Source organism: Rhincodon typus, chromosome 28 (assembly GCF_021869965.1).
Source record: "Rhincodon typus isolate 14 chromosome 28, sRhiTyp1.1, whole genome shotgun sequence".
Classification (NCBI taxonomy): Eukaryota; Metazoa; Chordata; class Chondrichthyes; order Orectolobiformes; family Rhincodontidae; genus Rhincodon; species Rhincodon typus.
The window spans coordinates 42,224,278-42,241,567 of NC_063359.1; the positions used below are offsets into that span (position 1 = coordinate 42,224,278).

Genomic DNA, 17,290 nt, shown 5'->3' on the forward strand with positions numbered 1-17,290 from the left:
AGTTACACCAGGAGTTACACTGGGACCGGCGCTGGGAGTTACACTGGGTCCAGCGCTGGGATTTACACTAGGACCGGCGCTGGGAGTTACACTGGGAGTTACATCAGGGCCAGCGCTGGGAGTTACACTGGGACTGGTGCTGGGAGTTATATCGAGAGTTACACCGGGACCGGCGCGGGTAGTTAGCCTGGGAGTTACACCGGGACCGGCGCCGGGAGTTACACCAGGAGCTACACTGGGACCGGCGCTAGGAGTTACTCTGGGAGTTACACCGGGACTTACACCGGGACCGGCGCTGGGAGTTACACCGGGTGTTACACCGGGACCCGCGCTAGGAGTTACTCTGGGAGTTACACCGGGACTTACACCGGGCCCGGCACTGGGAGTTACACCGGGACCGGCGCTGGGAGTTACACTGGGAATTACACCGGGACCGGCGCTGGGAGTTTCACCGGGTGTTACACCGGGACCGGCGCTGGGAGTTACACCGGGAGTCACACCGGGACCGGCGCTGGGAGTTACACCGGGAGTCACACCGGGACCGGTGCTAGGAGTTACACCGGGTGTTACACCGGGTGTTACACCGGGACCGGCGCTGGCCGCGGAGCTGCTGATGCCCCAATAGCGAGAAGCTGCATCCAGGATTTGAAAGGGATCGGCGGTGGCGGCTGCTCCGGTTCAGGGGGATGCAGTCGGTTTGTCGGAGGATGAAACCCCGAGCGCGGAGGTTGCTGCTTTCCTGCCCATTCTCCAGGGGCTTGCAGGTACCGGGGCCCCGGGGGGAAAGGCCGGGACTAGCGGCCTCCCGGCTCCCGCTTTGCAGAGATTGACTGCGCTCTGGGGCCGGGGCTAGATGCCAGCGATCTCCCTTTCTTTCTCTCACTGGCTCCGTGCGGCCTCACTGGCAGCTGCAAGCCCCGGCACTGGCTCTGCACCGACTGCAGATGCTCAAAGAGAACGAGCCGAGAGCTGCGCAGCCAGGGCTCTGGGCACGACCAGGATCGTAATCAAGGCTTTCAGCCTTAAGCATGGTCACACAGTAAACTAGGACTGTGGCACTGGGCCTGCTGAGGGGGGGCCGGGGTTAGTGGACAGAGACCCTTTGGTCAGACAGAAACAAAGAGTAGGAATAAACAGGGCATTTTCAGAGTGGCAGGCTGTGATTAGTGGGATCTGCAAGGATCAGTGCTTGGATCCCAACTATTCACAATATCTCTATTAATGATCTACGTGAGGGAACTCAATGTATTATCTCCAAGATTGCAGAGGACACAAAGCTGGGTGGGAGGGTAACCTGTGAGAAGGATGCAGAGATGCTTCAGTGTGTTTTAGACAAGCTGAGTGAGTGGGCAGATGTGTGGCTAATGCAGTATAATGTGGATAAATGTGAGATTATCCACTTTGAGAGCAAAAACAGAAAGGCAGGTTATTGTCTGAATGGCTATAAAATGAGAGAGAGGAATGTGTAATGAGATCAGGTGACCACAGATAGCAGTCACTGAAACCAAGCATGAGGCAAATGGTCAAGAAGGCAAATGGTTTGTTGGCCTTCATAGTGAGAAGATTTGAGTACAGGGGCAGTGATGTCTTGCTCAAGTTTTACAGGCTTTGGTGAGACTACACCTGAAATGTTGTGTGCAGTACTGATCTCTTTAACTGAGAGCGCAGCAAAGGTTTACCAGACTCAGGATGGCAGGACTGACGTATGAGGAGAGGTTGAATCAGTTAGGGTACTCATGGAAACCTATAAAATTCTAACAGGGAACAGGGTAGATGCACAAAGGATGTTCCCAATGGCAGTGGAGTCCTGTAGCAGGGGTTACAGTCTAAGGATATTGGATGAACCCTTTAGGACTGAGATGAGGAGAAATGTGTTGACTCAGACAGTGATGAGCCTGTAGAATTCACTGCCACAGAAAGTAGTCAAGGCCAAACAGTTGTATGATTTCAAGAAGGAATTGGATATAGCACTTGGGGCTAAAGGGATGAAAGATATGGGGGCAAAGCAAGAATAGGCTATTCAGTTGAATGATCAGCCATGTTCATCATGAATGGTGCAGCAGACTTGAAGGGCCAAATGGCCTGCTCCTGCTCCTAGTTTCTTTGTTTCTATGTGTAGAATTTGGAAATAAAAAGGGAGTAGTCACACTGAACGGAGTCTATTATAGGCCCCCAAACAGTCAGCAGGTCATTGAGGAGCAAATTTTTAAACATTTCACTGAGGTGTCTGAAAGCAGTGATAGGGTTATTATATTTGTTATTTTTTTTCATTTGTGGGAAGTGGGCATTGCTGGCTGGGCCAGCATTTACTGCCTATCTTTTGTTGCCATTGAGAAGGTGGTGGTGAGCTGCCTTCTTGAACCGCTGCAGTCCCTGTGCTATAGGTTGACCCACAATGCCATTAGGGAGGGAAGTCCAGGATTTTGATCCAGTGAGAGTGAAGGGATGGCAATATATTTCCATTTCAGGAAGGGGAACTTGCAGCGGGTGGTATTTCCATATATGTGCTGCCCATGTCCTTCTAAGATGGAAGTGGTTGTGGGTTTGGAAGGTGCTGTCTGAGGATCTTTGGTGTATTTATGCAGTGCATCTTGTAGATAGTACACACTGCTGCTACTGAGCATCTGTGGTGTAGGAAGTGAATGCTTGTGGATATTGTGCCAGTCAAGCGGGCTGCTTTGTCCTGGATGGTGTCAAGCTTCTTGAGTGTTGTCGGAGCCTCACCCATCCAGGCAAGTGGGGAGTATTCCATCACACTCCTGACTTGTGCCTTGTAGATGGTGGACAGGCTTTGGGGAGTCAGGAGGTGAGTTACTAGCCTCAGTATTCCCAGTTTCTGACCTGCTATTGTAGTCACTGTGTTTATGTGGTGAGTCCAGTGAGTTTCTGGTCAATGGTAACCCCAGGATGTTGATAGTGGGGGAATTCAGTGATGGTAACACCATTGAATGTCAAGGGGCAGCGGTTAGGTTGTCTCTTATTGGTGATGGTCATAGCCTGGCATTTGTGTGGCGCGAATGTCACTTGTCAGCCCAAGCCTGGATATTGTCCAGATCTTGTTGCATGTGAACATGGACAGCTTCAGTATCTGAAGAGTCACGAATGGTGCTGAACATTGTGCTAACATCGGCGAACAGCCCCATTTCTGACCTTATGATGGAGGAAAGGTCATAGATGAAGCAGCTGAAGATGGTTGGGCCTAGGACACTACCCTGAGGAACTCCTGCAGAGATATCCTGGAGCTGAGATGACTGACCTCCCACAACCACAACCATCTTCCTATATGTCAGGTATGACTCCAATCACTGGAGCATTTGCCCCCTGATATCCATTGATTCCAGCTTTGCCAGGGCTCCTTGATGCCACACTCGGTTGAATGCAGCCTTGATATCAAGAGCTATCACTCTCACCTCACCTCTGGAATTCAGCTGTCTTGTCCATGTTTGAACCAAGGCTGTAATGAGGTCAGGAGCTGAGCGGCCCTGGTGGAACCCAAACTGGGCATCACTGAGCAGATTATTACTGAGCAAGTGCTGCTTCATAGTACTGTTGGTGACACCTTCCATCACTTTACTGATGATTGAGAGTAGGATCGACTGATGGGGTGGTAAGTGGCTTGGTTGGGTTTGTGCTGTTTTTTATGTACAGGACATACCTGGGCAATTTTCCACATTGTTGAGTAGATGCTAGTGCTGTAACTGTACTGGAAGAACTTGGCTAGGGGAGCAGCGAGTTCTGGAGTATTATTGCCAGAATGTTGTCAGGGCCTTTGCAGCATCTACGGTTTCAAACATTTTTTATTCATTCATGGGATGTGGGCATCACTGGCCAGGCCAGCATTTATTGCCCATCTCTAATTGCCCCAGAGGGTAGTTAAGAGTCAACCACATTGCTGTGGGTCTGGTGTCATATTTAGGGTGGACTAGGTAAAGATGACAGATTTCCTTCCCCAAAGCTCATTAGTAAACCAGATGGGTTTTTCCGACAATTGACAATGGATTCATGGTCACTATTAAACTCTTAATTCCAGACTTTTTTTATTGGATTCAATTTCCACCATCTTCCATGGTGAGGTTCAAACCTGTGTCCCAGAACATTATCTGGGTCTCTGCATTAATAGTCGAGTGATAATACCATTAGGCCATCATCTCTCCTTGGTTTCTTGACATCACATGGAGTGAATTGAATTGGCTGAAAACTGGCATCTGTAATGCTGGCGACCACTGGAGGAAACTGAATTCAACTAATTAGGACAATTATAGTTTAGAGAGGGCAGATTTCTTGAAATGCATAGAGGAGAGCTTTTTATATCAACATATAGATGGTCCAACAAGGACCAGTGCAGTGCTGGAACAAATTGTGGGGATGAAGCTGGACAGATGTTTGAGGTAGCAGTGGGGAAGCATTTTAGTGATAGTGACCGTGGCATCATACATTTTAAGTTTGTTATGGAAAATGAGGAAAAGGGCTGCAAAAACTGTTTTGGATTTATGGGAGGCAGGTTTTATTAAAATGAAGCAGGATCTGTCTAAAGAAGACTCAGACAATGACTTCTGACTGAATCTACAGCAGAACAGTGGGGCTGGGGGCATTCAGAAAGAAAATGGCAAGAGTACAGACTCAACATGTTCCCTTTAGGATGTAATGTAAGAACCAAATCAGAGAACTCTGGATTTTATCGAAATATTTAAGACCAGATAAAAAGGAAAAGAGAGACATTTAACAGGTACAAAAGGAGCAAATCAATGATAGAAAGTGCGGGGGTGGGGGTGTAAAAAAACAATTATGAGAGCATGGAAGGGGCATGAAAAAGCACTGGCAGACAAGGTCAGGGAGAATCGCAAGATTTCTATCCTCGTATTTCAAGGAGAAGAGAATAACCAAGAAAGAATGGGGCCTATTAGGAACCAAGGGGAAATTTGTGTGTGGAGCCTGAGTATACTGGTAGTGTTGAATGAATACTTCGCAATCTGTCTTTAATCAGGAGAAGAAGAATATAAGTACAGAATTCAGGAAGACGGACTATGAGGTTGACATAGGGAGTTTTTGAAGGTTTTGGCAGGCTTACAAGAGGACAAATCCCCAGGTCAGGATGAGTTGTATTGCAGGCTGCTATTGGAGATGAGGCAGAAAGTCACTGATCCCTGACCCAAATTTTTAATTCCTTTCTGGTCGCAGGGGAGGTGCCAAAGGATTGAGGACAGCCTCATGTTGTTCCATTTTTCAAGAAAGTTGGTAGAGATAAACCAGGCAATTACAGACCAGTGAATCTCATGTCAAGAGTAGGGAAACAATTGGAGAAAATTCTCAAGGAGACAATTAGTCTCCATTTAAAGAGGCAAGGTTTAATTGGGGATAGTCAGCATTGCTTTGTCAGAGGGAGGTCACGCTTAACAAATTTGATAGAATTTTTAGGGGAGATGACCAAGAGTGTAGATGAGGGTTGTGCAGTTGATGTGTTTGATATGGATTTCAGCAAAGCCTTTGACAAGTCCCACATGGGAGACTGATAAAGAAGTTAAAAGCACATGAGATCCAGGATAACTAGGGTCCCCTAGTTGAAGGGTCAATAACTTGAGGGCACACTGTTGAGGTGAAAGGTAAGAGGTTTAGAGGGTATCTGAGGAAAGGTGTTTTCATCCAAAGGGTGATGGGAATCTGGGATGCATTGCCTGGAGGATGGTTGAGGCAGGAAAGCTCACAACCTTTAAAAACTATTTGGCTGAGTACTTGAAATGTCATAACATTCAAGGCTATGGGCCTACTGCTGGAAAATGGAAATAAAGTAGATTTAGCCTAGCTTTGATGGTACAGAATCAATGGGCTGAAGGGCCTCCCTGTACTGTATGATTTTATGATTCTATAAAAAGAGGTTGAAGAACAGAAAATTCTGACAAACCAAAAGGATCATCTCAGCAAACCCTGTAGACAGTAACTTTTGAACTGTTTCCCTGTATTTTTTTCCCTCTACCAATAAAACCAAGGTTTTTTCTTTGTTTGCCTATATCTGTGTCTCTGTCTCTGGAGGTGTTTTAACATGGGATTAGAGTTTTAACTAGCAGAGCCATTTATTGATAACTGATGGCTGTTTACTTGTGACTAGAATTTACTTATTTGTAATAAACAGTAGTTCTTGTTAAGTACAGGCCAGTGCCAGTGTTGGTCAGAGATAGTAGGAACTGCAGATGCTGGAGAATCTGAGATAACAAAGTGTAGAGCTGGATGAACACAGCAGGCCAAGCAGCATCAGAGGAGCAGGAAAGCTGACGTTTCAGGCCGAGACCTTTCTTCAGAAATGGGGGAGGGGAAGGGGATTCTAAAATAAATAGGGAGAGGGGGGAGGCGGATAGAAGATGGATAGAGGAGAATATAGGTGGAGAGGAGACAGACAGGTCAAAGAGGCAGGGATGGAGCCAGTAAAGGTGAGTGTAGGTGGAGAGTTAGGGAGGAGATAGGTCAGTCCAGGGAGGACAGACAGGTCAAGGGGGCGGGATGAGGTTAGTAGGTAGGAGATGGGGGTGCAGCTTGAGATGGGAGGAGGGGATAGGTGGGAGGAAGGACAGGTTAGGGAGGCGGGGACGAGCTGGGCTGGTTTTGGGATGCGGTAGGGGGAGGGAAGATTTTGAAGCTTGTGAAGTCCACATTGATACCCAAGCGGAATATGAGGTGCTGTTCCTGCAACCTTTGGGTGGCATCATTGTGGCACTGCAGGAGGCCCAGGATGGACATGTCGTCTGAGGAATGAGAGGAGCTCGAACAGTTCATCAACTTCACCAACACCTTCCGCCCCAACCTTAAGTTCACCTGGACCATCTCTGATACCTCGCTCTCCTTCCTGGACCTCTCTATTTCCATCTCTGGCAACTACCTAGAAACCGATATCCATTTCAAGCCCACCGACTCCCACAGCTACCTAGAATACACCTCCTCCCACCCACCTTCCTGCAAAAATGCCATCCCCTATTCCCAATTCCTTCACCTCTGCTGCATCTGCTCCCAGGATGAGGCATTCCACTCCCGTACATCTCAGATGTCCTCATTTTTCATGGATCGCAACTTCCCCCCTTCAGTGGTGGAGAACGCCCTTGACCGTGTTTCCCGCATTTCCCGCAACTCATCCCTCACACCCCCTCCCCGCAATAACAATCAAATTAGAATACCCGTCGTCCTCACGTACCATCCCACCAACCTCCGGATCCAACACATCATCTTCCGACACTTGCGCCATCGGCAATCCGACCCCACCACCAAAGACATTTTTCCCTCCCCACCCTTATCTGCTTTCCGGAGGGACCACTCTCTCTGTGACTCCCTTGTCCGCTCCACACTCCCCTCCAGCCCCACCACACCCGGCACTTTTCCCTGCAACTGCAGGAAGTGCTACACCTGCCCCCACACCTCCCCCCTCACCCCCATCGCAGGCCCCAAGAAGACTTTCCACATCAAGCAGATGTTCACCTGCACATCTGCTCACGTGGTATACTGCATCCGCTGTTCCCGTTGTGGCCTCCTCTACATCGGGGAAACCAAGCGGAGGCTTGGGGACCGCTTTGCAGAACACCTACGCTCGGTTCGCACTAAACAACTGCACCTCCCAGTCGCGAACCATTTCAACACCCCCTCCCATTCTTCAGACGACATGTCCTCCTGCAGTGCCACAACGATGCCACCCAAAGGTTGCAGGAACAGCACCTCATGTTTCGCTTGGGAATCCTGCAGCCCAATGGTATCAATGTGGACTTCACAAGCTTCAAAATCTCCCCTCCCCCTACCGCATCCCAAAACCAGCCCAGCTTGTCCCCGCCTCTCTAACCTGTCCTTCCTCCCACCTATCCCCTCCTCCCACCTCAAGCCCCACCCCATCTCCTACCTACTAACCTCATCCCACCCCCTTGACCTGTCTGTCCTCCCTGGACTGACCTATCTCCTCCCTACTTCCCCACCTACACTCACCTTTACTGGCTCCATCCCTGCCTCTTTGACCTGTCTGTCTCCTCTCCACCTATCTTCTCCTCTATCCATCTTCTATCCGCCTCCCCCTCTCTCCCTATTTATTTCAGAACCCCCTTCCGCTCCCCCATTTCTGAAGAAGGGTCTAGGCTCGAAACGTCAGCCTTCCTGCTCCTCTGATGCCCTCAGTGTTGGTCAGTACTGGTCAGTGTTTTCTGTTAACTTGATTCTATCAGACAGGGGATTTTTCATACACTGATTAAATCACTGACTTTTGAGGTAACACCAGTAGTACTGGAGATCAATGCGTTTTCCCAAATGGGTCATGACAATGTTCAGAAAAGAATGAATGAGCCAGGCTCCAGTTCAACATCAGGCAAAATGTCACGAGTGTAATCCAACTTATTTGATTTCACTCATTTTACCTCCTCTTGTTGCCAGAGAATTTTTTCTGCCTTTTAACTGTCTGCCGTCCTCCATTTTACAGTTCTTTCTGCTCCATCTCCTTGGCCATGACAGGGGTTTGCATTTCTCTGAATCTGTTATTTTTAAATGATCTGTAACACCTTCCAATACAATCAAGGTTTTGGTCAGAAATTCTAAACCCAGCCACAGTGCCCACTGGAGGTCTGTAAATTCTATTCACTGGGTGACAGACCTCTTCCCCAGTTCTCCTCTGAACCCTGCAGCAATCGTTTCTCCTTTCTTTGCCCATTACCATCTTGAAGTCGGCAACATTGATATTGTTCCTTGCCTCTGTGGTTGGTGGCTCCACTTGTTCAACTCACTGCTCCAAGACTAATGTAGCCCTCGGCAGTGGAAACACTGACATTATCTCCTCTTTGGTGTGACTAGGGAAATAACAAGAATAATGGTGAGAGTATTGATGGAGTAATGTCTAGAGCATTGGTGAGTGTAATGGCAACAGTATTGATGACAGTATTGTTGAGAGTATTGACACAGTACTGGTGAGAATATTGGCAAGAGTATTGGTGAGATTATTGATGAGAATATTTGCAAAAGTGTTGGCGAGTGTAATGGCAAGAGTAATCATGAGAGTATTAGCAAGAGTATCGGCAATAGTCTTGGTGAGACTCAAGGTGAGAGTAATGGCGAGTGTATTAGCAATACTAATAGTGAGAGTTTTGGCAAGGGTAGTGGGATGAAACTCTTGGTGAGGGTATTGGCAAAAGTAACGATGACAGTATTGCCAAAATTATCAGTGATAATATTGGGGAGAGTAATGGCGAGAGATTTGGCAAGATTAATGATGAGAGTCAGGGGGAGAGTATTGTTGAAGTTATCAGTGAGAGTATTTGTGAGAGCATTGGTGAAAGTATTGGTGAGACTAATGATGAGGGTGATGGCAAGAGTAAAGGTGAGAGTATTGTTGAGAGTCATGGCTAGATTATTGGTGAAAGCATTGGTGACACTATTGGTGAGAGTATTGGTAAGTGAATTGGCAAGAGTAATAGCAACAATGTTAGTGACAATATTGGCTCGAATAATGGTGAACCTCATACAGGTGAATTAATGAGAGTACTGGTGAGATAATTGGTAGGAGTAATGGCAAGAATAATAGTGGTAGTATTGGTGACAGCATTGTCTAGACTATTGGTGAAAGTCACGAGAGATATTGGCGAGAGTATGGTACAGTATTAACTAGAGTAATGGTGAGGATTGTGACAAAATTAGGTGATGTTGAAAGTAACAGATTCTTGATGTAGAGAAAGGTTTTTTTCAATTTTTCCCTCAAGCCTTGAACTCCAACTTCAGAATCTTACCTTGAGTGGTGACTACCTTATTTCCATACATTTCATCTCATTAAAGCCCCAACTCAGCTTACTCGCATTGCAAATCCAATTTTTCTTTCTTCTGCCAAGAAATTAGACGATGGAAATCCCCGGCAGGTGAAACAAAGTGGGTACTTGGCAGCTGCAACTTGCTGAATGCATGTCCTGGCCATCATGCAACTGCTTCTTCAGAACAACATTGCAGCATGCTCCATGACTACCACCCTCATCGATCCTTCATCAACAGGTCAGTGTCAACAAACTACCTGCCTCACCACATCGTCCTGTTTGCCCTTGGATCAGCTCAGAGACCACTTCAGACCTTCAACACTTTGGAGTTCAAGGTTATGTACAATTTGTATGTTTCTAGAGTCATAGGATCCCTACAGTGTGGAAACAGGCCACTCAGCCCAACGAGTCCACATCGCTACTCTGAAGATCCCACCCAGACCCATTCCCCTACCCTGCATTTCCCATGTCTAACCCACCTAACCTAATCATCCCTGAACACTATTGGCAATTTAGCATGGCCAATCCACCTAATCTCCACATCTTTTGGACTGTGGGAGGAAACCGGAGCACCCGGAGGAAACCCACGCAGACACAGGGAGAATGTGCAAACTCCACACAGACAGTCGCCTGAGGGTGGAATTGAACCCGGGTCCCTGGTGCTGTGAGGCAGCAGTGCTAACCACTGAGCGCACAAATGCATTTCATGCATCTATACAACAGACTTTGGCACTCATGCAGGTCATGTCTCATGAATTGATGACTTACGTTCACTCACTTGACTGCTTATTTGTAGGCTGCTAGTTTCTGCTTCATTCACATTCCTTTCTTAATGTGGAAGGGCTTTGGTACTCAATTTCAGGCTGCTGTTTAACTTTCATTTAACGTAGAGAGTGAGCTGGCAGTTTGTGATAGTGGGGAGAACTAAACAGTCATCTATCAGTCAGATGGGGGTGAAGCAGTTGATATGTAGCATCGTGCTACATCAATGTAAAAGCTGCAGCGTTGGCCAGCTGTTTGTGCAGCAAACAGACTGAATGTGCTTTGACAAATGGTGTTATGTGAAAGTCAAAGGGAAAGAGACCTCAATAGGGTGAAGGGAGACTATAGTTAGTCATGGGGTATCACCACATCAGTCAAAGGGCTCATCTCATTACACACACTCAGAAAAGCACTTGGTCCTAAGTGAATCTGGAGATTTGCAAGTGCTGGGATTGGGTGATGGTCAGTCCTGCAGGTCAAGCCCAAACAGGCTGGGAATTACAGGTAGGTCAGTTGGGCTATTGTGGAGTCAGTCCAGGTGGTGGGGGGCAGATTTTCCTGCAATAAGACAGACAAAGGGATTGATAATGAAGCAAGTAGTTGCAAGAGCATAATAAAAGCAAAATACTGTGAATACCAAAATAAAAACAGTGTTGGAGAAAAACTCAGAATGTCTGGTAGCATCTATGGAGAGAGAAACAGATTTAACTTTCAAATCCAGTATGACTGAATTCTGAAGAAGCGTCATAATGGACTCAGAATGTTCACTCTGTTTCTTTCTCCACAGAATCTGCCAGACCTGCTGAATTTCTCCAGCACTGTCTATATTTGATTTTAGCTGCAAGACCACAGTGATGCATGAAGAGAGGCAGTGAGTTGGAAGCATAAAAGGCTGGAAAGATTAGAGGTGGGTGAGGGCTGATGAGTCAACATGATGCACGCAATACTGAGAACTGTACTCCATGAGCCTTGGAGCAATGTGTGTGCAGTGGCAGAGTAAGAATGAGTACTCACCCTGCGAGTGACAGTTAGCAGAGAGAAAATGGTGGCACTTATCTTTGTGGAGCACAGAAAATCACTGAACTTCTTTCTGCACTACTGAATGTTCCATTCAGGATACGGCACTGACCCATGCTGCAATGTGAATTCAGACCAGCTGGCTCTGTTGAAATGGCCTCCTGTGACAATCAGCAGGAGAAACAACTCCTCCCTGTCCACTCCCAATGTACTACTAATTCCAGAAGCTTCTGATACAGTTTCAGGGTTAAGTCCTGCAGTCTGAGACAGTGAGCAATCTGCATTGGTCTTCAACTGACCTTGAAAAGTGGTGCCAGAGTTTCTGAAGCTGCAAAATCTCCACAGTGGGACCAGCTGTGCCTTACTTACTGTACGATTCTCTGAGAAAGACTCCAACAGCTCAGCTATGTCATTCATGAGGTGGAAAGGGGAAGTTTACAGGAGAAATTGCCTTGGGCCAAGATGGAATGAATGTCACTTGCCATCATTACTTTAATTGCTGATGGAAAGATGTACAGTTTTTATGTTTGGTATTTACAACTAAAACTTTTGTGTGTTTTTGATAGAAGCGTCTCCCTGGTGTTAAAGTGAAGTACCTATTCTTGCTGTGGTTGGGAATCCTGCTGGGCAGCTGGGGACTGTATGTGCACTACTCGTCCTACTCAGAATTGTGCCGAGGTCACATCTGTCAGATGATAATTGTAAGTATGAAGGATCTGGACATGTTACGAATCTGGAATCTTCCTTTTGTTGATCTGGGGAACAGTTATTTAACATACTGTAATTTGCAGAGTTTAATTTTATCCCCCCAGTGTGATCGTTATAAGAAAGGGATCATTTCTGGCTCTGCCTGCAAGGACTTGTGTGAGGAAAAAACGTTGTTGTTCCAACAATGTCTGTCGTCGAGCCCAGTGCATCAGGTATTTGATCTTTTGGCAATTCCATGCTTAGTGTTTGTGAAGTGGTTTACGTGTTGCAGCTTGTAATTTTTAGGGCCCATGAAGCAAGTGTTTAAGTACAGACAAAAGGTGCAGCCAACAGGTCATAAGCAACATTTCACAATCTCCCAGTGCAGCTTAAACTTGAGGAGTATAAAAGATTAATTTAAGCAGCTCTTCATCACAGCTCAGAACTTGAAGTCTCTATGAACAATGTTAGATCTGTAATGCTTCATGGAGTGAAATTGGCTTCTGGATTTCTGGACAGTAGAGTAAACTTAGAAGTGAAAAGTTGAATGTTCAGTTAAGATACGACTTTCTTGTGCAGTGAGCTGTGAACATTTGAACCAGAGAAGTACCAAAGCCCAGGAAATTATACATTTCAAGAAAATGTTTTGTAATTTCCGTACAACAGCTATTTTCGAGAATATTAGATTTTTATTTGTTCAAGAGACTTGAGTGTCACTGGCAAGGTTCATGTTTTAGTTGCGAGCTGACAGGAAAACAGTCTGGTTTGTGCTAGTATTTAATTGAACTGGGTGGCTGCCTGCAGGGAGTGCCTTATGGTGGACAGCCCATGACAATGCCAAACCAAGAGACACATTAGGACGGGATTGCATTTCCATCCTGACGCCGTTCTCATACAAAAAAACACAAAAAAATTCTATACATTATCATCTACACTGTGAGTCCCCTCAGTTACCATCCATGAGCACAGCTGTTCTTAAGCATCAGCAGTTCATTATTCCCATCAGTCTCTGCACATATTGTGCCATACAGTCTCAAAATCATACTGGCTCCTTAATGGTATAGCTCTGCCTTGTTCATCTGGGTGATGTTCCTTCTCCAGGGAGTATCAATCTTGTGTCACTTGTCTCCCGGTAATTTATTGGTGTTCCAATTCCATTGTTGGGCTGCTGGGAAACTCTGGGACCTGGTGGTTTATTTGTGGTCTGTGCAGGTAATGAGTTCACATCTTCAGGTATCAATCAGGCATTTGGAGTTGAGGAACAGGTTCTCCAGCTTTGCATATGTCCCTGCAGTTGCAATAATGTATCTGGTCATTCACAGCATTGGGCTGACTCTTGTTGAGAGCAACTCTTGTTGAAGATTTGTACCTTCCAATGCTCAATTCTGGCAATGATTTGACAGTCTTGCTGAAATGTTTCACCTTGATTTTGTCACCCATGCCTGTAAATACTTCTGACTTCAGTAATGTCGTTGCTATTTGAACAGCAGTTTGGGTGCAGCATGACATTATTCTTTGTACTTGATGATTCTCTACATCTTCAGTAGGTGTGTTTTATCACTCGAAGATTGCCTTCTATACAGCTCTCCTGGGTTTGCTCAGTTTTTTTGTGATTTCGATGCTTTTCTATTTGAATTTCCCTGCACTTTATCAAGTGGTTGAATCCTTTCCTTGTGAACTGAAATACATTGTCACTCATCACAGTGTCAGGAATATTACAACAGTTGAAGTGTGCATTCAGGCATTCTACAATCTCCGCAGAGTCATTTAGGCAGCTGGTTTACCTCTCATATAGTCAGAATAGTACTCGACAGTGGCAAGATAATCAGCTGCTGTGAGAGTGAAGAGGTCTATTCACAGCTTCATCCATGCTCTGTCTGTGAAGTCACAGTGTCAGATCTAGCTTCCGAACCTGCATGACTTGATATTCATTGCAAGCAATGCACTGATTCATGTGGTTCTTGATTTTATTGCTCATGTGTGGCCAGAAGAGTACTTCTCTTAGATTTTTCAAACTTGACTCAGTTCCATGGTGGCTTGCAGTGATTTAATATCTGCTGTGCAGCAGGGAGAGTCGAAATATTGGAGAACAGTAGTGATAGAAGACTCTATAGTCAGGGGCACAGACAGGTGTTTCTGTGGCCGTGAGTGAGAGTCCAGGATAGTGCCAGGGTCAAGGATGTCTTTGAGTGAGCAAATGATATTCTGCAAGTTAGCGGGGGGAGGTGGGATGAAGCTCAAAGTCATGGTCCATATTGGAATTAAGAACAAAGAATAAAGAAAATTACAGTACGGGAACAGGCCCTTCGGCCCTCCAAGCCTGCACTGACATGCTGCCCATCACAACTAAAACCCCCTACTCTTCCGGAGTCTGTATCCCTCTATTCCCATCCTATTATGTACTTGTCAAGACGCCCTTTAAAAGTCACTATAGTATCTGCTTCCACTACCTCCCCCGGCAGCAAGTTCCAGGCACGCACCACACTCTGTAAAAAAAAACTTGCATTGTACATCACCTTTAAACCTTGCCCCTCGCACTTTAAACCCATGGCCCCTGGTAATTGACTCTTCCACCCTGGAAAAAAGCTTCTGACTGTCCAGTCTGTCCATGCCCTTCATAATCTTGTAGACCTCTATCAGGTCGCCCCTCAACCTCCGTTGTTCCATTGAGAACAACCCAAGTTTCTCCAAACTCTCCTCATAGCTAATGCCCTCCATACCAGGCAACATCCTGGTAAATCTCTTCTGTGCCCTCTCCAAAGCCACCGCATCCTTCTGGTAGTGTGGCAACCTTCCGAAATGCATTACTTCACATTTTTCCACATAAACTCAATAAAGACATATGCAGCAAGAGAGATGAATTCCTGCAAAGGGACTTTTGGGTTTTAGAGAGCAAGTTGAAATGCAGAACCTCTGGGGTTGTAATCTCAGGATTATTTCCTGTGTCGTGTGCTAGTGAGGTCACAAATAGGAAGAGAATACAGTTGAGTGCGTGGCTAAAGAACTGGTGGAAGAGGGAGGATTTCCGATGTCTGGGTCATTGGGATCTCTTCCAGAGCGGGTGGAGCTGTACAAAAAACAGGTTGCACCTAAACTGAAGGGACACTAATATTCTTGCAGGGAGGTCTGGTGGTGCCACTTGGGAAGGTTTCTGCGAGTGTGGCAGGGGGTGGGAACCAAAGCAGTAGGTCACCATGTGGAGTATTTGAAGAGAAAGTAGAGATTAAGTCAGGTAAGTCTAAGGGGCTATAACTTTGTAGCTATTGCAGAAACTTGATTGAGAGATAGGCAGGATTGGCAGCTCAATATTCCAGGGTTTAGACATCTCAGCTGTGATACAGAAGGATGTAAAAGGGTTGAGGGGTTGCTTTACTGATTAAGGAGAATGTCACAGCTGCACTAGGAGAGGACATCTTGGAAGGTGCATCCAATGAGGCCATATGGGTAGAACCTAGGAATAAGAAAGTTGAAATCTCTATGATGGGATTACACAATAGGCCTCTTAATAGCCAGCGAAGGATAGTGGAACAGATATGTAAGCAGATCATGGAAAGGTGTTAAAAAGAACGGGGTTGTTGTGGTGGGTTATTTTAACTTCCCCAGTTTTTACTGGAACTCCCTTAGTGGCAGGGACTTGGATGGACAGAATTTGTTAAGTGCATCCGGGGGGGGTTCCTTGAAAAAAACATGTAGAGAATCCAGCTAGGGAAGGGGCCGCATTAGATCTCATATTGGGAAATGAGCTCGACCAGGTGATGGAAGTTTCAGTGGGGAAGCATTTTGGGAACAGTGATCATAATTCTGTCAGTCTTAAAATAGTCATGAATAAGGATAAGACTGGTCCTTCAGTGAAAATGCTAAATTGGGGGAAGGCTAATTATAACAGTATTAAACAGGAACCGAAGAAATTAGATTGGGGCAGCTATTTGAGGGTAAATCCACATTGGACATGTGAGAGTCTTTTAAAGGTTAAATAATCAGAGTTTAGGACCAGTATTTGAGGATGAAAGAAGGATGGCAAGATTTGGGGGCCTTGGTTGACAAGAAACATTGAAAATTCAGTAAAAAAGTAAGAAATACATGTAAGGTTTAGGAAATTGAAATCAACCAAGGAGTACAAAGAAAGCAGAAAATAAACAAGGAACTAGGAGAGCTAGAAGCGGCCATGAAATGTCTTTGGCAAGGACAAAGGAAGGAATTTATGTGTGGACCCAGAGAAAGTGTGTGAAATCCTTAACAAGTATTTCACATTGGCATTCACCAAGGAGAAAGATAGATTTTGATATTTTTGATTTTATGTAACGTGTATTTTGGAGTAAGAATACAATCAAATACAGTTAAAAGCTTTTGTTTGTCACCATGATATGGCACCATTTTGAATAATTTAAGAATAAGGAAAAAAAAGAAAGATACAGCTTGAAAAGAGTTCATCTGTCCTGAGCCAGCTTATCACCATCAGTGGCTTCAACATTGCGTTCCCTCTGCCACTGCTTCACCACCATCTACACTGGACCCAACAACATCGAAGTTGCCAATCCTCAGATACCATGTTTACTACTGGGCTGATTCTCCTCCGCCATAGCCTCGCCGCTGCCTGCTCTGGACCAACAAATGTCTCTCACCACTGGGCCCACCTCATCCATGTTGCCGTGACGCCCTTCCACCACCGCATCGCTGCCACCAGCGCTGGCCCAAACCAACAACAAAGTCTCCGATCCTCAGGTGCCGTCTTTTGTTGCCGGGCCTACGTTGCTTCTGCTGAAATGGCAGCTGCCAATTTCAGGTCCTGTGTTTGCTCCAGAAAATTAAGTAGGGGTACACTTGAGGTCTGCACTGCGCCCATTTTCCTCTGCACTGGGAATGCCTGAGGTCTGTGCACTAGACAAAAACAAAGTTGCTGGAAAAGCTCAGCAGGTCTGGCAGCATCTGTGAAGGAGAAAACAGAGTTAACGTTTTGGGTCCAGTGACCCTTCCTCAGAACTGTGACAGGCTTGGGACTGCCCGAGGTCTGTGCACTGGGCCTGGCTCAGGACCCCCCGAGGTCTGTGCACTGTGTCTGGCTTAGGACCCCC

At 46.1% G+C, this 17,290-nt stretch overlaps 1 protein-coding gene across 3 annotated transcripts in view; it reads left to right on the top strand.

Moving 5' to 3' along the window:
* Positions 1 to 103: 103 nt before the first annotated feature.
* The window catches only part of dipk1b (divergent protein kinase domain 1B), a 26,188-nt gene continuing 9,001 nt past the window's right edge, over positions 104 to 17,290 (top strand). The window contains exons 1-3 of one of the 3 annotated variants that reach the window (XM_048613682.1): positions 104 to 764; positions 12,098 to 12,232; positions 12,323 to 12,451. In XM_048613682.1, coding sequence (XP_048469639.1) covers positions 687 to 764; positions 12,098 to 12,232; positions 12,323 to 12,451 — 342 coding nt within the window. In that variant the 5' untranslated portion in view covers positions 104 to 686. The remainder of the gene's footprint in view (positions 765 to 12,097; positions 12,233 to 12,322; positions 12,452 to 17,290) is intronic. The other 2 variants (XM_048613684.1, XM_020524540.2) reach the window with 2 other exon arrangements.